This window comes from Leptinotarsa decemlineata, unplaced genomic scaffold (genome assembly GCF_025532065.1).
Source record: "Leptinotarsa decemlineata unplaced genomic scaffold, Ldec_3_MD MMD2_tig00000251_RagTag_RagTag, whole genome shotgun sequence".
Classification (NCBI taxonomy): domain Eukaryota; kingdom Metazoa; phylum Arthropoda; class Insecta; order Coleoptera; family Chrysomelidae; genus Leptinotarsa; species Leptinotarsa decemlineata.
In genome coordinates, this window is record NW_027412547.1 from 1,096,478 (window position 1) to 1,118,547 (window position 22,070).

General features: G+C 34.5%; 2 protein-coding genes across 2 annotated transcripts in view; one reads left to right on the top strand and one right to left on the bottom strand.

Annotated features, from left to right (window-relative positions):
* Fa2h (Fatty acid 2-hydroxylase) overlaps positions 1-22,070 on the bottom strand; it is a 61,977-nt gene that overhangs the window by 34,799 nt on the left and 5,108 nt on the right. The gene's annotated exons all lie outside the window — the stretch shown is intronic.
* Positions 664-20,985, top strand: LOC111514290 (uncharacterized). The gene is made up of 6 exons (XM_074173463.1): positions 664-862; positions 3,149-3,289; positions 5,408-5,485; positions 8,452-8,729; positions 14,355-14,797; positions 20,177-20,985. Exons 1-6 carry the CDS (start codon positions 712-714, stop codon positions 20,862-20,864), a joined length of 1,779 nt encoding a protein of 592 aa, XP_074029564.1. The 5' UTR covers positions 664-711; the 3' UTR covers positions 20,865-20,985.

Consider the following 22,070-nt stretch of genomic DNA (forward strand, 5'->3'; position numbering starts at 1 on the left):
ATAATTTCATTCAAATCATGGGTTCTCGTCTAATTATTTTGTTCGTCGCACAAGTTATGATGAAGAAAGCTTCAACTATAATTCCTAGGGAACAAATTGATGATGAAATTGGGATATTAGAAAAACTGTGTGCTATCTCCGCACACATACCGAGTATATTTTCATAGAATAGATGGTAATTGCCAGAAAATTATATCGTGGGAGCAAATATCACAATAAAATGTAAAAACCCCAATCAATTTGATTAATCACATTTTTAGCCATCTTCTCCTAAATACTATAATCACCCCCTTTAGCGACGCTCTTGAAATTACTCCTGAAATAAAACAAATTTTGAACAAATTCCTTGATAGTTGTATCACCCTCGTATAATATTTCGTCTCATCAACTGTTAAACTGTTACTTGACCAACTCGTCCATTCCAACAATGGAAAGAATTACCATTCGCCTTCAGTGCTATTTTATTGAATTTTCACCGAAAATGTGTACCTAATCGAGACACCATTATGAAAGTATGCAATTGCATTTTCATTATAGATATATTCTTTCTATTTCATTATTTTATTCTGTTATATTCTGAAGCAACACCCGCAAGAGTTTTTATTTTGACTAGCGCGGTATCTTTCGTCACGAACAAAACACTGTTCACTGCGCCATCTTCTCAAGCCGCGGCAGTTGAGGTTCGAATGGAGTGTTGAAATTTGAGGAATTATGGAGAAATTGAGATTGATTGAAAGTGATAAAGTGTTGGAAGTCATTAGGGAATATTTCACGGACGAAGAATGGAAAGATTTGCCGGAAGCCTTGAGGTCTCGATATTTAACCACGACAAGAAATTATCTGGATGACTCTTTAGGGGGAGGTAAACCAGTTTGAATATTCTTTTTTGTTCAGTATTACGGACTGATTGTTTTATTTTGATCATGTTACGGAATCTTTTCTACATTTTCGAAGTTTAAAGGAACATAGAATTTGAAACAGGTGGGTATTTATTTAAATGTCATTTTCAGTCATATACGAATATTTTCCTATGGATGATATGATTATGTTTTACTTTTTAAGAAGTTGTTCACCGTTTAAAGCAATAGTTAATGGATGTTTAGGTAAAATCAATGCACGAAGAAGTCGTTTTTGACTCGAGGGCTCTCAGGACCGGCTTAATGGTTTTTGATGTGCAGCTTGAGAATATTAAAATACTTGGTGGTAAAATAATCAGTATCTATAAGAGTATATTGCGTGGTTGTGATGACGAGGTTAGAAAATCAATATGAAATCAGGAAAAAATAAAAACAGCATTTTTTTTCAAAAAAGTGCATTATGGTGGTCTTCAAGATTAATTTTTTTCTGTAAATTCAGAGAATTTCAAAATACAGAGTGTTCAAAAAAATTGAAATTGATTACCAGAATTCATTAAATATTTATTGAATACCATTTCTCATTGAACTGTACATTTCATCTGATAGGATGAAATACTTACTAATTTTCAGTAAATAAATTGACATTTCACCATCATTCATTGGCGTTCAATAGGAGAAGCTGTTCCCTTCTGAAGGCTATAAAAATAAGAATTCGCTGAGAAATCACTTTCCAATTTATCATTCTTCTCCAGTTCTGTTAAAATGTTAAAATACAAAAATTATATAATTCTCGGAATATGGGATCTGTTCAAAAAAATAACGTGAATTTTCATTTTTCCCAAAAAAGATTCATTCATTTATCAACTGCTATTTTGTTACCTCCAAAGTAGTCCCTTTCAAATATAATTCAGTTTTTATCTCCTCTATCGTCGCAAAACGCCATCCTTTCATGTGTCTTTTCAATCTCGGTAACAGGAAAAAGTCGCAGAGGGACACATCTGGTGAATATGGTGGCTGAGACATGATTACGGTGTTGTTCTTGGCAAAATAATACCAACAAGCAATAACGAGTGAGCAAGTGCATTATCATGATGCGAACGTTAAGAATTGTTTTTCAACAATAGCTGCATCTCACTTCCACTTCACGGGTCGACATGAATCACTATGTTGGTTGTGCCCCTTAAAACGATGTCAGATCAGGTGATCTTATAGTTCACTTAGTTTTATTCGATTGTTTCTAAATATTCTGGCGATATCTTGAGTTTATTGGAGCATCTGTAGATACCCTAGAATTTATTCTATAGAAGAGAGGACATTGGCATATCAAGATCTTCAGATCATGTGGTGTTGCAGGTTTTTCCGGGTTTTCTTGCAGCTGAAAAAGAAAATGCGCCACTGGAATCAATAAAGTCGCCCCGGCGTTCCAATTAATTTTTGCTTATTTTTGTATTACTTTCTTCATATGTTTCTATAATGAAAAAATTAAATACAAACATCAAAGAAAATTCCTGCAAAGGAATAGTTGTTTTCTGATAGGCGTCAGTTCATTCAACCTTCTGTGTAGGTATATCCGAGACTGGCTTGAACGTTCAAAGTTTATTTCTTTAGATTTGCTTACTACCTGTCTTCAAGCATAGCCTACTGACTAATAAGAAAGTTTTTCTTCCTTATTGAGAGGAATCGGGCAAATTTCGGATATGCAGTTGGTTAGTACTTCGCCCACTAGATGGAGTGACATTTTGTGATGTTCGCTCCAACTTAGGAAGAGGAATGAAATACATTGAAATAATTCCTATTTTCAATTATGGAATATTATTGACTTTAGGTCGATGATGGTCACTATCTTGCACTGATGAGGGGCTAATGAGCCCGAAACCGGTCTGCAAGTGTGCCCGTTCCAAAATTGAGGGTCGACTTTTTCAGTTGCATTGCCAATTGCATATGCATAACATTTTCTATTAAGATTCCTGCACTGACGCCTGTTGGATATAATTCAACGCCGTTCGTGGTATTAGCCAGGGGAGTAGTTGTTTTCTGATTTTATCGTGATGTTAAAAATACCTCTTTGTCAGCCTGAACTGAAATCAGTTTTTTTCTGAAGTTTCGTTTTTTTATTTGCAGATATCCACTAATTTTATTTTTATTTTTGTATTATAATTTGCTGAACAATATCACAGATGAATCAAGAGGTTGGAAAATCGATTGTGTGGATATCATTAACTCTTTCATTAACGTTTTTCTCAATTTGTACCGTTGTTTATCGTCCAGTGAGTAATAAAAATAATTTTTAGCGTTCCTCCTTCCTATGCCCGACTTTATGAGGAACAAGAAAAAGTTATCAGAAAAGAAAGCAGCTGTTTTGGATAACACTAAAGTCGTGAAACCTGCATCTGCGGCCCTCAAGAGAGAAAAAAACAATACTGTTTTGACTGGTAAGGGTTTTATGAATTGACGATTCAAATGATAGTGTGGGTCACAAAATCCTTTTTGTGGAACTTCTGTCCAAGGGCACCGAAAATTATGATCCAGGGTTCATTCGGTTCGGAATGACCTCTAGCAAATATTAAAGATATCCGAAATTTGAAAAAAGATCGTTAAAGAGGAGGAAATTTGTTAGAAAAGTCCCACTTCCTGAAACTCTGACCTTTGAACAATAAGAATTCTATTAATCCATTGAATATCATTATTGAGAAAAAAAAATCACATACCTTCTAGACACTTGAATAAACGAAAATCAATGGAACGTTTTTTTTTCGTGATTATTTTATCAGATATACTTTAGTTAATAAACAAATTTTTTAAATTTACATAAAAACCCTGATAATTTTCAAAGTAAAAATTTTAAATTTTTTTCACTTCTTAGAGCTCTTCTTGAAAGCCTTCAAAAAAGATTTCCGTTGAAATGATTGAAAAATCTTGATTTTCCACTTCGTTATTGATAATCGAAGACGTTAAAAAGTGAAAAGTTTAATTGAAGCAATGAAAAGATTTATTTTTAATATTAAAATTTATTCTTATTATTTGAAGTTACATAAAAATGATTTTTCATAATTTTCAGCCCTGTTTGAAAAAAATTATAAACAAATGTATTGTTTATAACAATGAAGTCTCCCCGGAGCGCCAATTGATTTTTGTTGTTGTGTTATAATTTCATATATATTATTATTATTGTTTATAAGATATTTGAAACTTTTTTTGGGGGGAGTTTTATCAGTGACTTATGATTTTTTATAACAAAATCGTTTTTAAAAAAAACTTTATTGCTCAAATACGCATTTGTTGATTGAATTTTTTGTTTTCTACTAATTGGGAATACTGAGGAACGATTTTTTTATTATAATTTCTCTTTCTCTTTGATATTCTGAAAAAAAAATTAATTCATATTTTCTTTATTTATTTAATAAACAATTTGTTGTGAACAAATTGATTTTAACGATATATTTTTTTGAATACTAACAAAAAACAAAAACAAGCATGTGTCACTTTTTGAAAAATATTTAAAAAATTGAGATACTTTTTTTTACACAGAAAGTAACACATGGTTGTTTTGGATTTTTGGTACCTAGTATTAAAAAAATATATCGTAATAATTAATTTGTTTGAGACAAATCGTTTATTAAATAAATTAAAAAATATGAAAACAAAACAGTTTTTTTCAGAATATCAAAGAAAAATAGAAATTATAATTAAAAAAATCATTTCCGAATATTCATATTCAGTAGCAGAAAAAATCTTAATCAACGAATGTGTTTTTATGCAATAAATTTTTTTTAAAGAAACAATTTTGTTTTTAAAATTCATTACTGATATAAATCCCCCCAAAAAATTTCAAATATCTTTTGAAAATACATTTGTTTATAACAATTTTTTTAAATAAATAGAGCTGGAAATTATGAAAAATAATTTTTATGTAACTTCAAATGATAAGAATACGAATAAATTTAAATATTGAAAAAAAAGTTTTCATTGCTTTAATTGAATTTTTCACTTTTCAACGTCTTTGATTATTAATAACAAAGTTGATAATCAAAATTTTTTATTTGAATTGAAGGAGTTATATTTTAAGGAGTGACTAATTTTTGGGAAAGAAAGTTTTTGGCTTTCTACTACTCCATCTTGATACAAAAAAGATGAGGGAATCTTCCAAAGAAAGGAAGGAAGTAATCAATTTGAAAATAAGTAACTCTCTACATGGATGTGTAGATCATGCAAAGAAGTAACTTTCAGACACAAACTGGAAATCTTTCCTGCTTCCAAATCAAAATTATAAATATTGGTGGGACTTTTTATAGGAAATTTCCTCCTCTTCAACGACCTTTTTTCAAATTTCGGATATCTTCAATATTTTCCGAGGTATTTGCAAAAAAACAAACCCTCCTTTCACTTACTGAATTGTTTATAACTTTTGCAATTATTTCGAGCCCCTCTTGAAATTTTTCAAAAATTTGCTAGAGGTCATAATTTTCTGTGCCCTTGGACAGAAGTTCCAAAAGAAGGATCTTGTGCCCCAGACTAATGAGTGAGTAACCCAATTTCGTTTTTGTTTTAAGTGAGAAGAAATCCGAAGAGAGCCGTACCCGAAAAGAATTATTTTGAAGAGGAACAGCCACCTGAAGATAGATATATATGTGAGTGAAGTTGCACATATACAGGGCTTTTCATGATGAGGGTTAATTAGCCGTTTCTGACAAACTATTCAACGGATCAACCTGAAAATTTCACCGTATACATAAATCAATATGACCTACACGCCTAAAATATTTCAGACGGAGCGGCGTTGTCGCTTCCACTATAAAGTAGCGGCTTCTTTGATTTTTCAAATGGAACACCCCGTATATAATATCATATTATGATTTATTATTACTTTGTCAACAAATTTATATACTATTTCCCTATACTTATCTATTACCGTTTAGAAGATATAAATTAATTTCGATTTTTTTTTACCAAACATGAACTTTTATAAATGCTGATAATCTTGAACTCTCTTGCACTTAAATGATCAAATTTGAAATGGAGTGAAGTGATACTATGAGGATCTTCACTCCGAGTCATATTTTCATTTGCCTCATACAGGGTCTTCAAAAAATGCAGATACTTTGATCTCATGAAAAAATTAGTGGAACTCAATTTTTTCAAATGAAACACCCTGTATATTTCAACACTCTTGAGCTCTACATCCAATTTTAGATTAACTTCGTTCAGATAATACTATTTCTATTTTGAGCCGTATTCGAGATAAACTGTTTCAAACGGAAACTGACGTGGTTTTCTTGCTCGTTTTTTTGAATTCATCACTTATTTTGGATATTAAACATTTTTTTATACTTAGCAATATTTCTTTTTGATCCAGTTTTTTAACTGTCTCAGATCAGTCAATTCGAAATTGGTATGTACCTACCTTAGAAAAAGTTACAATTTGTATACATTGAGGTATTGGTCTCTAACGTACAACAGTACACATTAATATTTTTTAATATTGTGCTTTGGAAAAATAAATAAACCAATTATTTAACGTCAGACTTCCGTTGGTGGTTTTGACTGATTGTGATAGCTACCAATTGTAATAGAATAATGTCAAGATTAGGTTACAGTAATGAAGATTTCTTGAATTTATTGAGAATTTATGGTGAGTGCAATAGAATTGCAAGTAGAACATGCCGAGTATTTCATGAAAGATATCCACAACTTCCGAAGCCGAATAATAATGTGATAAATCGACTACTAAAAAACTGTAGGTTGAATGGAACCTTCCGTCCAAAAATCATTCGTAAGAAGACTAAAGTGGATGATGATGACAATGGTATAACAGTTTTGGGATACTTTCATGCATTTCCAAATGCTTCTCTGCACGAGGCTGAAAGGGAGATAGGTATACCCTACGTGACAATTTGTCGAATTCTTAATAAGCATAAATGGCATCTCTATAAGTTCTACTGTGTCCAACATTTGAAAGAGACTGATTTACATCGTAGAGTGGAATTCTTTGAATGGTTACTTGTCAAGACTCAAGAGGGATGAACATTTCCTTGACAATATCACATGGACAGATGAGGCCGAATTCACAAAAAAATGGAGTTTTCAATAGACATAACAGTCATTATTGGGCGCCAGAAAATCCCCATGTTGTCCGCCAAAGGGGTTTTCAAGAAAATGGCAATTCAATGTATTTTGTGCCATAAAGAATGAATCAATTTTTTATATCGAGTTTTATGATGATAATTTGAATGCATCAAAATATGAAGATTTACTGAGGAATGGAATTCAAATGATTTTTAATAATAGACCAGGAAGAGAACGTGTATGGTACCAAATGGATGGTGCTCCACCCCATAATTCTCATGCAGTCAGCGAAGCTTTAACCGAAATCTTCGAAGACAGATGGATTGGTAATAATGGACCTTTTCGTTGGCCTCCTAGAACATCAGATGGCAATCCATTAGATTATTTCGTGTGGGGTTTCATGAAAAATATGGTTTACTCTACTACTCCAAAAACAACAATGGAAGATATGAAATTGAGAGTTACAACTGCTTTCAATAGTTTGACTCCAGACTTGATCAGAAGCGCTACACATGACAATGTTTTGAAGAGATCACATGTTTGTTTAAGTAGAGGTGGAGATGTGTTTCAACATATTCTGAAATACACTGACGATTAAATTAACTCATTAATGTATGGGTTTATTATTTTCAGTTTGTGTTTTAGCGTTAATAAAACTATTGTTTGAAGAGAAGTTTCATTCGATGGTTGAGGAGTATTTTAATAATTATCTTTTCATTGTATTATCTGAGAATAATTGAGGAACATCAAACGAAATCTGTTTTACAAAAATGAGTGATGAACAAGAAAACCATGTCAATTTCCGTTTGAAACAGTTTATCTCGAAAACGGTTCAAAATAGAAATAGTATTATCTGAACAAAGTTAATCTAAAATTGGATGTAGAGCTCAAAAATGTTGAAATATACAGGGTGTTCCATTTGAAAAAATTGAGTTCCACTCATTTTTTCACGAGATCAAAGTATCTGCATTTTTTGAAGACCCTGTATGAGGCAAATGAAAATATGACTCGGAGTGAAGATCCTCATAGTATCACTCCACTTCATTTCAAATTTGATCGTTTTAGTGCAGGAGAGTTCAAGATTATCAGCATTTATTAAAGTTCATGTTTGGTAAAAAAAATATCGAAATTAATTTATATCTTCTAAATAAATAGGTATAGGTAAATAGTAAATGAATTTGTTGACAAAGCGATAATGAATCATAATATGATATTATATACGGGGTGTTCCATTTGAAAAATCAAAGAAGCCGCTACTTTATAGTAGAAGCGACAACGCCGCTTCGTCTAAAATATTTTAGGCGTGTAGGTCATATTGACTTATGCATACTGTGGAATTTTCAGGTTGATCCGTTGAATAGTTTGCCAGAAACGGCTAATTAACGCTCATCATGAAAAGCCCTGTAGAAGATATATTTTTTGAACTGTATTTTGAACAGATTCAGTTTACGGTTAATTTCAATACTGAGAGAGAAAGAAGCTCTTTTGAGCCAGCAGTAATCTAGTTTCTTCAAATCTCTCATCTTTTCAGTTTGCGATGTTTGTGAACGAGAATATTTGGATTTCTGTTCGAATTGTGGCATGCTGATCTCTCTCGAAGACAATCCCGTTCCACTTGGTTTAGAAGATCGAGCCAAGAAAACGGTTCCGAAGGGAATTTTGAGCGTTCGTCATTCAGATATCCATGGATTCGGAGTTTTTGCTACGAGGAATTTGAAAATTGGAGTTCGACTAGGACCCTATGAAGGAAAGATAACTAGAATTGATACCACGGTCGGATATGCTTGGAAACTGCGTGACGGACGATTGGTGAGTACAAAACTGGTCTCAAGTAAAAATGTTTGATATAGTTATTCAGTTCATCGTCTCACACAGCACTATCTGATGAAGAAAAGTTGCTTGAGTATCAGGATATTTTGTTTTCTTGAAAAAAATTGTTTTATTGCCGACGTCTCGAATTTTAATAAATTCTTCAGGACTCTGACTATATCTGATATTGAGAAAAGTCTATTTTGTGGAGGCAATGAGATTTTTTATTGACTTTTTTGGGTATTTTTATCTTATGAATAATTTGATCCGTTACTTATAGAATTTTACACTGTGGATTTCATTTAGAACGAGTTTCGCTATACAGTGTGTGAAAGTCAAATGTAATAAATTCATTATTTCGGTTATTGTACATATTAAACACCCTTACCTTCTACCCCCATCGAATGACTGGTACAATCCCTAATTTTTTGAATGGGAAGTATGAGTTTGTGATATATCGTTTGAAAGTTCTTCATTCTCTATATCCGGTATATCCGGAGATATCCGGAATAGCACTTCCAAACTACTACTTTTCCTTGCTACATAATGGTGTTTTCATATTTGCTATCCGACGTTTCGTCTTCCGGCCACCATCTTCAACTTTATTTTTCTTATGGGCGCTACATTGGATTCTTTCTGTTTAGAATAGAACCAGATTTTACCTTTTCAATGATGTATCATAAATTATCATTCTTTTTCGAAAAATTGGAGATATTGAAAAAAAATTATTCTTATCATCATTCTTATCATTGAATTTTTGGCGAAAAATGGCTTTCACTAATGAACAAAAAAGAGATACGATACAAATTTATTACAAATACGGTAGAAACAATGCTAGAACATCGGAAATGTATTTAAACTTGTATTCCGAAAGACGACAACCACATCGAACTATGTTCAAGTTATTGGATAAAAATCTCACCCGAGTTTGGTTCGTTTGAAAAGCCGAGGAAAAAATACAGAGACAGTAAGCAACTTTGCCCTAATTTAACCATCTTCGTATCTCTCATAGTTTCCGAATTCCCAATGGTGAAGATCGAATTTGAAACACCCTGTATACAGTGTGTCTCACTTCTCATGGAAACACCCCCGTATCTTACGTAATATTCGAGGTAGAACGATGAAACTCTCTGGACTGATGGAAATGCTCAAAATGCATCTACCACCTGAATGGGGTTGGCCAAAGTGATATACACTGTCCGCCACTCGCGATGGAACACCCCATTTTCACGGAAAAACATGTTAGGGGGCAAAATAGGCTCAAAATTCCTTCAGATTCGTGATCAGGACTACCAACTTACTATGATTACATTTTTTTCCTGAAAAAATTTCAGTCCTGAAAAATCAGAATTTGTCTCACTTCTTATGGAAACACCCCCGTATCTTCCGTAATATTCGAGGTAAAACGATGAAACTCTCTGGAATGATGGAAATGCTCAAAATGCATCTACCACCTGAATGGGGTTGGCCAAAGTGATATACACTGTCCGCCACTCGCGATGGAACACCCTATTTTTACGGTAAAACATATTAGGGGGCAAAATAGGCTCAAAATTCCTTCAGATTCGTGATCAGGACTACCAACTTACTACGATTACACTTTTTCCCTGGAAAAATTTCAGTCCTGAAAAATCCGAATTTGTCTCACTTCTTATGGAAACACCCCCGTATCTTACGTAATATTCGAGGTAGAACGATGAAACTCTCAGGACTGATGGAAATGCTCAAAATGCACCTACCACCTGAATGGGGTTGGCCAAAGTGATATACACTGTCCGCCACTCGCGATGGAACACCCCATTTTCACGGTAAAACATGTTAGGGGGCAAAATAGGCTCAAAATTCCATCAGATTCGTATTCAGGACTACCAACTTACTACGATTACACTTTTTTCCTGAAAAAATTTCAGTCCTGAAAAATCCGAATTTGTCTCACTTCTTATGGAAACACCCCCGTATCTTACGTAATATTCGAGGTAGAACGATGAAACTCTCAGGACTGATGGAAATGCTCAAAATGCACCTACCACCTGAATGGGGTTGGCCAAAGTGATATACACTGTCCGCCACTCGCGATGGAACACCCCATTTTCACGGTAAAACATGTTAGGGGGCAAAATAGGCTCAAAATTCCATCAGATTCGTGTTCAGGACTACCAACTTACTACGATTACACTTTTTTCCTGAAAAAATTTCAGTCCTGAAAAATCCGAATTTGTCTCACTTCTTATGGAAACATCCCCGTATCTTCCGTAATATTCGAGGTAGAACGATGAAACTCTCAGGACTGATGGAAATGCTCAAAATGCACCTACCACCTGAATGGGGTTGGCCAAAGTGATATACACTGTCCGCCACTCGCGATGGAACACCCCATTTTCACGGTAAAACATGTTAGGGGGCAAAATAGGCTCAAAATTCCATCAGATTCGTGTTCAGGACTACCAACTTACTACGATTACACTTTTTTCCTGAAAAAATTTCAGTCCTGAAAAATCCGAATTTGTCTCACTTCTTATGGAAAAACCCCCGTATCTTCCGTAATATTCGAGGTAGAACGATGAAACTCTCTGGACTGATGGAAATGCTCAAAATGCACCTACCACCTGAATGGGGTTGGCCAAAGTGATATACACTGTCCGCCATTCGCGATGGAACACCCCATTTTTACGGTAAAACATATTAGGGGGCAAAATAGGCTCAACATTCCTTGAAATTCGTGATCAGGACTACCAACTTACTACGATTACACTTTTTTCCTGAAAAAATTTTAGTCCTGAAAAATCCGAATTTGTCTCACTTCTTATGGAAACACCCCCGTATCTTCCGTAATATTCGAGGTAGAACGATGAAACTCTCTGGATTGATGGAAATGCTCAAAATGCACCTACCACCTGAATGGGGTTGGCCAAAGTGATATACACTGTCCGCCATTCGCGATGGAACACCCCATTTTTACGGTAAAACATATTAGGGGGCAAAATAGGCTCAACATTCCTTGAAATTCGTGATCAGGACTACCAACTTACTACGATTACACTTTTTTCCTGAAAAAATTTTAGTCCTGAAAAATCCGAATTTGTCTCACTTCTTATGGAAACACCCCCGTATCTTCCGTAATATTCGAGGTAGAACGATGAAACTCTCTGGATTGATGGAAATGCTCAAAATGCACCTACCATCTGAATGGGGTTGGCCAAAGTGATATACACTGTCCGCCACTCGCGATGGAACACCCCATTTTTACGGTAAAACATATTAGGGGGCAAAATAGGCTCAACATTCCTTGAAATTCGTGATCAGGACTACCAACTTACTACGATTACACTTTTTTCCTGAAAAAATTTTAGTCCTGAAAAATCCGAATTTGTCTCACTTCTTATGGAAAAACCCCCGTATCTTCCGTAATATTCGAGGTAGAACGATGAAACTCTCTGGACTGATGGAAATGCTCAAAATGCACCTACCACCTGAATGGGGTTGGCCAAAGTGATATACACTGTCCGCCATTCGCGATGGAACACCCCATTTTTACGGTAAAACATATTAGGGGGCAAAATAGGCTCAACATTCCTTGAAATTCGTGATCAGGACTACCAACTTACTACGATTACACTTTTTTCCTGAAAAAATTTTAGTCCTGAAAAATCCGAATTTGTCTCACTTCTTATGGAAACACCCCCGTATCTTCCGTAATATTCGAGGTAGAACGATGAAACTCTCTGGATTGATGGAAATGCTCAAAATGCACCTACCATCTGAATGGGGTTGGCCAAAGTGATATACACTGTCCGCCACTCGCGATGGAACACCCCATTTTCACGGTAAAACATGTTAGGGGGCAAAATAGGCTCAAAATTCCATCAGATTCGTGTTCAGGACTACCAACTTACTACGATTACACTTTTTTCCTGAAAAAATTTCAGTCCTGAAAAATCCGAATTTGTCTCACTTCTTATGGAAAAACCCCCGTATCTTCCGTAATATTCGAGGTAGAACGATGAAACTCTCTGGACTGATGGAAATGCTCAAAATGCACCTACCACCTGAATGGGGTTGGCCAAAGTGATATACACTGTCCGCCATTCGCGATGGAACACCCCATTTTTACGGTAAAACATATTAGGGGGCAAAATAGGCTCAACATTCCTTGAAATTCGTGATCAGGACTACCAACTTACTACGATTACACTTTTTTCCTGAAAAAATTTTAGTCCTGAAAAATCCGAATTTGTCTCACTTCTTATGGAAACCCCCCGTATCTTCCGTAATATTCGAGGTAGAACGATGAAACTCTCTGGATTGATGGAAATGCTCAAAATGCACCTACCATCTGAATGGGGTTGACCAAAGTGATATACACTGTCCGCCACTCGCGATGGAACATCCCATTTTTACGGTAAAACATATTAGGGGGCAAAATAGGCTCAAAATTTCTTCAGATTCGTGATCAGGACTACCAACTCACTACGGTTACACTTTTTCCATGAAAAAATTTCAGTCCTGAAAAATCCGAATTTGTCTCACTTCTTATGGAAACACCCCCGTATCTTCCGTAATATTCGGGGTAGAACGATGAAACTCTCAGAACTGATGGAAATGCTCAAAATGCATCTACCACCTGATTGGGCTTGCCCAAAGTGATATACACTGTCCGCCACTCGCGATGGAACACCCCATTTTTACGGTAAAACATATTAGGGGGCAAAATAGGCTCAAAATTCCTTCAGATTCGTGATCAGGACTACCAACTTACTATGATTACATTTTTTTCCTGAAAAAATTTCAGTCCTGAAAAATCCGAATTTGTCTCACTTCTTATGGAAACACCCCCGTATCTTCCGTAATATTCGGGGTAGAACGATGAAACTCTCAGAACTGATGGAAATGCTCAAAATGCATCTACCACCTGAATGGGGTTGGCCAAAGTGATATACACTGTCCGCCACTCGCGATGGAACACCCCATTTTCACGGTAAAACATGTTAGGGGGCAAAATAGGCTCAAAATTCCTTCAGATTCGTGATCAGGACGACCAACTTACTACGATCATGGAAAAATTTCAGTCCTGAAAAATCCGAATTTGTCTCACTTCTTATGGAAACACCCCCGTATCTTCCGTAATATTCGAGGTGGAACCATGAAACTCTCAGGACTGATTGAAATGCTCAAAATGAACCCACCACCTGAATGGGGTTGGCCAAAGTGATATACACTGTCCGCCACTCGGAAGATACGGGGTGTTTCCATGAGAAGTGAGACACACTGTATATCTGAAAAAAATTCAAAATTGTGATGAAGAAATGTACACAGGTGTGGAAAAAGCCACCTCTTCAGTTCAACCCGATAAGGTATCAAATAGTTTTGTCAATCAACAAACGAGATAGGAACTATTCAGACATAAATTGATGGGTGTAGCCGTTACTACATGGTAGGAGATCACTTTTATTTGTAACTAACGTTAGTTACAAATAAAAGTGGTGAAAAACAGAAAGTTTCATATCTCTTTTCACTATTCAGACAATTATCTCAACATTTCGGAGGCAGTATCCGTCTTCAGAGTTGGAAAAATCCGCAGTCACTCTGCCGAGACAGGTAACATTGAAACATTCTTTATTTTTTCAGATTGATGCGAGTAACGAGAGATACTCCAACTATTTGAGATATGTTAACTGCGCCAGAAACGCCGAAGAGCAGAATCTTGTGGCTTTTCAGTACGATGGAAAACTGTACTACAGAACGAGCAGAAACATAAACAAAGGAGAAGAATTGTTGGTGTTCTACGGACGAACGTTCGCGAAAAAATTGGGAATTGATCAGAAAAAATATTTTGAGCCCGTCAAGGAGGATTTGAGGAAATTTTATCCTTGTGCATTCTGTTCTATTGGGCTTTCAACGAAGGATTATTTGGCGGTACACGAGAAGAGGTGTCAGTTTCGTCCGCAGAACTCGAATGTTTTTGACGGACCAACTTATAAATGTGAATTTTGTGAATGTTCATTCACAAATGGAGGATTTTTGGAGAGACATCGACCGCATTGTAGAAAACGAATATCTGATTTGAAAAGGTATATTAGTTTAATATTTATTTTTCTTGTTTTGAAATTACGGAAAATAGGCTAACTTATTGGAGATAATTAGTGAAAGGATGAACAAAGTATCCAACGTTTTTTCTGAAGAAGGTTGGTTGGGAAAAAGGAACAATTCTTTCCCTAAAAAACGATTGTATTATCTCCCACAAAACATACGTCTATTATCGTTTCTGTACTACAAGAAATAATGAGTTCTTAATTAAATCACCCACCGAAAAGTAGTTTCTTCGTGTTGATAATTATTTTAAAAACTATCTGACATATCAGATGCATATTAAAAAAAAACATTGCAATAGCAAACTTTTGAGACATTACCAACACAAAACGACATGAAACAAACGAATGGCTTTATCTGCGATTCTGATAAGGTGGTGTCTATTTTTTTAATCAATGACAGAAAGGAAGAGAATGAAAAAAAGGGTAAATTATTCAGGTTTTCTACTTATCAAATTGGAATATGCAGTATTGAGGCTCAAATTTTTCTGAGATATTTTTAAATTATTTTTCGAAACATTACATTCATTACATTACATTCAACATTAAATAATAACGAATTTGAAATCAAAAGCAATTGCCATTTCCAATTCTGAACTCCGTAACAAAAATTTCCAATGAATTGAGAATTATCTAGTGAAACATAATTTTCCTAGAGCCCTTATCAGGAAAATAATTCCCTTTTCCAAAATATCGGGGTGAAACCAAAATATCACAAAATTCCATTAATAGAAAATTTGTAGAAAACTTGGAATGCTACTCAGTACCGAACGAATGTAAGTGGCCAAACAAAAAACAAAAACACCACAAGAAATTCAATCCAATATAGTTTACAAATTGAACTGTGGAAGCTGTCACAAATGATATGTTGGTCAAATCGTACGGTATCTTAAAACACGAGTTTAGGAACACATGAGAGACTATGAAATCGAATATAAAAAACCCATAGCCCTCGTTGAACATGAAGAAGAATATGGGGACATTTTTTATTTCGATCATTCAACTAATCTAGATGTTCAACCATATTTATCCTGAAGGCTTTTGAGCGAAATGATACATATCCTCAGATGCGATAGTGTTAAACCTTAGAAGAGATGTCGATAGCCTTATTACTGCATATTTCAATTTGATTAGTAAAATACGTGAATAATATTTTTACCACCACCTTATCAGAATCGCAGATAAAGAAAAAAATTGATCCTGTTACCTAATCAACCTTTCTTCTGAGGAATTTAAGGCTCTGGTCCAGGGGTCTCCAAACTTAGAAGCCTGCGGGCCATAATGATTTTTTCGGTTTGTTCCAAGGGCCAATTTCTGCCCTCAACTATATTTCCAGACTAGGATAGTCGCAAAGTGCGTGACCTAAGCAAACTTACGTTTTTTGCATTTCAATTATTGTGACACTTAACGACATCTAGTGGCGAGTAGTGGTACTATGTACTATCTTTTTCAGCTACCCGCTAGGTGGCATTAGGCGTAATTAAATATTTGGAATTACCGCGTTGGTTCGAGAAAGTTCTGGTTCTAGCTAGTGTATTCCGATCACCTCGAGATGGCAGTAATAATTGCATATAAAAAGGCTAGCGGCGCAACTGCGAGTTAGTCTGCGTAGGAAAGGCGAAGGAAGCGAAAATGTCTATTGTGAAATAAAGTAACACCCGTCAATAAAATTATTTTGATTTGACTTATTGTTTTTATGTGTGATTTGGTAGTATGGAAAAGAAGCGAAAAATCGACAGTGAATGCAGAACGTTCCAAGAAAAATTGAACTTTCAGTATTTTGTGATGGAGTCCAGTAATAAGAAGACTATAACATTAAACGACACTATGAATCGAAACATCTTCAAAGTTACTCCAAGTATACAGGAAGTTTTCGGAAGGAAAAATTTGAAGCTTCGACACGCGGACTCAAATCGCAGCCATCTTTGTTTACCAAAGCGAATACTGAACAAGAGTCTGCAACTCGCGCCAGAACAGTGTTCCGAGCTTTTGAGAAGCAGCCTTTGTAATTTCAGCGAAATGGTTGTGCCAAGACAAATTAGGGTCCATTTTCACCACCAACAAACTTATCGAAGCAGAAAGCGGAATTGTCTGTTCTGTTTTGGAGAAAACTTCTGTTGGGAAAACACTGTTGCAAATATTACCTGATTAGGTTAAAAAATTCACAACTTACCCCAAAAAATGTCGCTAGTTTCTTTGCTTCCACTCAATACGTTGGCAATTATGGAAAATAGGAAGGTAAAGTAGGAAAATGAAGAAAATATGAACTCTAATCGAAATATCTTCCGGAATTGTTCCCCAACAAACAAATAACTAAATTCAAATGTATTACGAACCAATTAAACAATGATAATAATATACCATGAGCTCCGTTTTTCATAAACTCAAGGAACATACTATTTTTTAGTACCAATATGGTTCATTTTTCTTTTAAAAAATGCGTGGTTGCCGAACTATATAGAGCTTTTCATGATGAGCGTTAATTAGCCGTTTCTGACAAACTATTTATTGGATAAATTTGAAAATTTCACAGTATGCATAAATCAATATGACCTACACGCCTAAAATATTTCAGAAGAAGCGGCGTTGTCGCTTCTACTATAAAGTAGCGGCTTCTTTGATTTTTCAAATGGAACACCCAGTATATAATATAATATGATTCATTATCATTTTGTCAACAAATTCATATACTATTTTCCTATACCTATCTATTACCGTTTAGAAGATATAAATTAATTTCGATATTTTTTTTTACCAAGCATGAACTTTAATAAATGCTGATAATCTTGAACTCTCTTGCATTAAAACGATCAAATTTGAAATGGAGTGGAGTGATACTATGAGGATCTTCACTCCGAGTCATATTTTCATTTGCCTCATACAGGGTCTTCAAAAAATGCAGATACTTTGATCTCATGAAAAAATGAGTGGAACTCAATTTTTTCAAAAGGAACATCCTGTATATTTCAACATTTTTGAGCTCTACATCCAATTTTAGACTAACTTTGTTCAGATAATACTATTTCTATTTTGAACCGTTTTCAAGATAAACTGTTTCAAACGAAAACTGACGTGGTTTTCTTGCTCGTTTTTTTGAATTCATCACTTATTTTGGATATTCAACATTTTTTTTTATACTTAGTAACATTTCTTTTTGATCCAGTTTTTTTGACTGTCTCAGATCAGTCAATTCGAAATTGGTATGTACCTACCTTAGAAAAAGTTACAATTTGTATACATTGAGGTATTGGTCTCTAACGTACAACAGTACACATTAATATTTTTTAATAGTGTGCTTTGGAAAAATAAATAAACCAATTATTTAACGTCTGACTTTCGTTGGTGGTTTTGACTGATTGTGATAGCTACCAATTGTAATAGAATAATGTCAAGATTAGGTTACAGTAATGAAGATTTCTTGAATTTATTGAGAATTTATGGTGAGTGCAATAGAATTGCAAGTAGAACATGCCGAGTATTTCATGAAAGATATCCACAACTTCCGAAGTCGAATAATAATGTGATAAATCGACTACTAAAAAACTGTAGGTTGAATGGAACCTTCCGTCCAAAAATCATTCGTAAGAAGACTAAAGTGGATGATGATGACAATGGTATAACAGTTTTGGGATACTTTCATGCATTTCCAAATGCTTCTCTGCACGAGACTGAAAGGAAGATAGGTATACCCTACGTGACAATTTGTCGAATTCTTAATAAGCATAAATGGCATCCCTATAAGTTCTACTGTGTCCAACATTTGAAAGAGATTGATTTACCTCGTAGAGTGGAATTCTTTGAATGGTTTCTTGTCAAGACTCAAGAGGATGAACATTTCCTTGACGATATCATATGGACAGATGAGGCCAAGTTCACAAAAAATGGAGTTTTCAATAGACACAACAGTCATTATTGGGCGCCAGAAAATCCCCATGTTGTCCGCCAAAGGGGTTTTCAAGAAAGATGGCAATTCAATGTATTTTGTGCCATAAAGAATGAGTCAATTTTTTATATCGAGTTTTATGATGATAATTTGAATGCATCAAAATATGAAGATTTACTGAGGAATGGAATTCAAATGATTTTTAATAATATACCAGGAAGAGAACGTGTATGGTGGTCCACCCCATAATTCTCATTCAGTCAGCGAATCTTTAACCGAAATCTTCGAAGACAGATGGATTGGTAATAATGGACCTTTTCGTTGGCCTCCTAGAACACCAGATGGCTATCCATTAGATTATTTCGTGTGGGTTTACTCTACCCCAATAACAACAATGGAAGATATGAAATCGAGAGTTACGACTGCTTTCAATAGTTTGACTCCAGACTTGATCAGAAGCGCTATACATGACAATCTTTTGAAGATATTACATGTTTGTTTAAGTAGAGGTGGAGATGTGTTTGAACATATTCTGAAATACACTGACGATTAAATTAACTCATTAATGTATGGGTTTATTATTTTCAGTTCGTGTTTCAGCGTTAATAAAACTATTGTTTGAAGAGAAGTTTCATTCGATGGTTGAGGAGTATTTTAATGATCATCGTCTCATTGTATTATCTGTGACTAATTGAGAAACATCAAACGAAATCTGTTTTACAAAAATGAGTGATGAACAAGAAAACCATGTCAATTTCCGTTTGAAACAGTTTATCTCGAAAACGGTTCAAAATAGAAATAGTATTATCTGAACAAAGTTAATCTAAAATTGGATGTAGAGCTCAAAAATGTTGAAATATACAGGGTGTTCCATTTGAAAAAATTGAGTTTCACTAATTTTTTCATGAGATCAAAGTATCTGCATTTTTTGAAGACCCTGTAGTCGGCAAATGAAAATATGACTCGGAGTGAAGATCCTCATAGTATCACTCCACTCTATTTCAAATTTGATCGTTTTAGTGCAAGAGAGTTCAAGATTATCAACAGTTATAAAAGTTCATGTTTGGTAAAAAAAATATCGAAATTAATTTATATCTTCTAAACGGTAATAGATAGGTATAGGGGAATAGTATATGAATTTGTTGACAAAATGATAATGAATCATAATATGATATTATATACGGGGTGTTCCATTTGAAAAATCAAAAAAGCCGCTACTTTATAGTAGAAGCGACAACGCCGCTCCGTCTAAAATATTTTAGGCGTGTAGGTCACATTGACTTATGCATACTGTGAAATTTTCAGGTGGATCCGTTGAATAGTTTGCCAGAAACGGCTAATTAACGTTCATCATGAAAAGCCCTGTATAATTTGAACCTGTATTTATAATCTTCGAACGATACGGAACAAACACTATAAAAGTAGAGTAAACTCTATATTGGAATTATTTTCACTAACAATTTGTTTTTAATTTGCAGTAACAAACAACTGGACGATGTTGTCAAGAAGTCGAAGAAAGAAATTCAGTGCGAATTCTGCGAATATAAGAGTAGTAATAAGCATCATGTGACAAGACATCGTTTGGCAAAACACGAGCCAGATAATGCGACGTGGCATCGTTGCAGCATCTGTGACTACAAGACAATCCGGAAAAGTCATCTTCAAAGACATTCAAGAATTCACGGAGAGATTAAACATCTCATATGCGAAGAATGTCAGAAAGGTTTCAATAATAAATATGTTTTGGATAATCATATTTTGAAACATCACTCTGAGAGTAGTTTGAAAGTAACTAGCAAAATGTATATTTGCGAAATGTGTGCTTATCAAACCCTCTTTAAAACAGACTTAACTAGACACAGATATCAACACGACAAAGAAAACGCCCCAAATTTTCAATGCTCTAAGTGTACATACTTCACCAACCAAAAAAGTAATTTGAAACAACATTCATTATTGCATTCTGGAGAAAAGCCATTCATTTGTCCGAAGTGTGAAAAAGGCTTTAGACAAAAAGGTCAATTAGATTCACATATTTTGAACAATCACAAGGATCAAGAGCAATTGATGACAACAATTACTCGTAAGATACACCAATGCTCTTCATGTAATTATCGAACTATTCAAATTACAAATTTGAAAAAACATTTAAAAACTCATAAATGAGTTTCGATTTTATAAGTTTTTAACTGTATTTTAAGTACATTTTCGTTAACTTTCCTACTGAAAACTGAAAATTTGTAATTTTTGACATGCTTATAATTTAATTAAAATGTTCAATAGATTTCTGAAACTGCATTTTTTCATCTTTTTATTATTTTTTTTATTATTGCGCTTTTTTTATTAGCTTCAGCTGTATGTATGTATGTATGTATGTTTGTAACTTTCAAGCTCCGGATCTGTATTGACAGAATTATCGGCATTTTTGCTTAATTTATTCGTGGGCAGATGGCGCTGTACGTAACTTCCTTGTTATAATTCGATCTCACTTTATATGTTTTTTCTCTTTTGAAAAAAGTATTTTTTTTTTATTAACACGCGCTCCTGAAGCCTTTCTTGGGCTTGGTAGCTGATTTTCAGGTTTCCTTTCTGGAATCGGAAAATATCACTGGTCATTTTTCTAAACAATACAGGGCTTTTAATGATGAGCGTTAATTAGCCGTTTCTGACAAACTATTTAACGGATCAACCTGAAAATTCCACAGTATGCATAAGTCAATATGACCTACACGCCTAAAATATTTTAGACGAAGCGGCGTTGTCGCTTCTACTATAAAGTAGCGGCTTCTTTGATTTTTCAAATGGAACACTCCGTATATAATATCATATTATGATTTATTATCACTTTGTCAACAAATTCATATACTATTTTCCTATACCTATCTATTACCGTTTAGAAGATATGAATTAATTTCGATATTTTTTTACCAAACATGAACTTTTATAAATGCTGATAATCTTGAACTCTCTTGACTAAATCGATCAAATTTGAAATGGAGTGGAGTGATACTATGAGGATCTTCACTCCGAGTCATATTTTATTTGCCTCATACAGGGTCTTCAAAAAATGCAGATACTTTGATCTCATGAACAAATGAGTGGAACTCAATTTTTTCAAATGGAACACCCTGTATATTTCAACATTTTTGAGCTATACATCCAATTTTAGATTAACTTTGCTCAGATAATACTATTTCTATTTTGAACCGTTTTCGAGATAAACTGTTTCAAACGGAAATTGACATGGTTTTCTTGTTCATCACTCATTTTTGTAAAACAAATTTCGTTTGATGTTTCTCAATTAGTCACAGATAATAAAATGAAAAGATAATTATTAAAATACTCCTCAACCATCGAATGAAACTTCTCTTC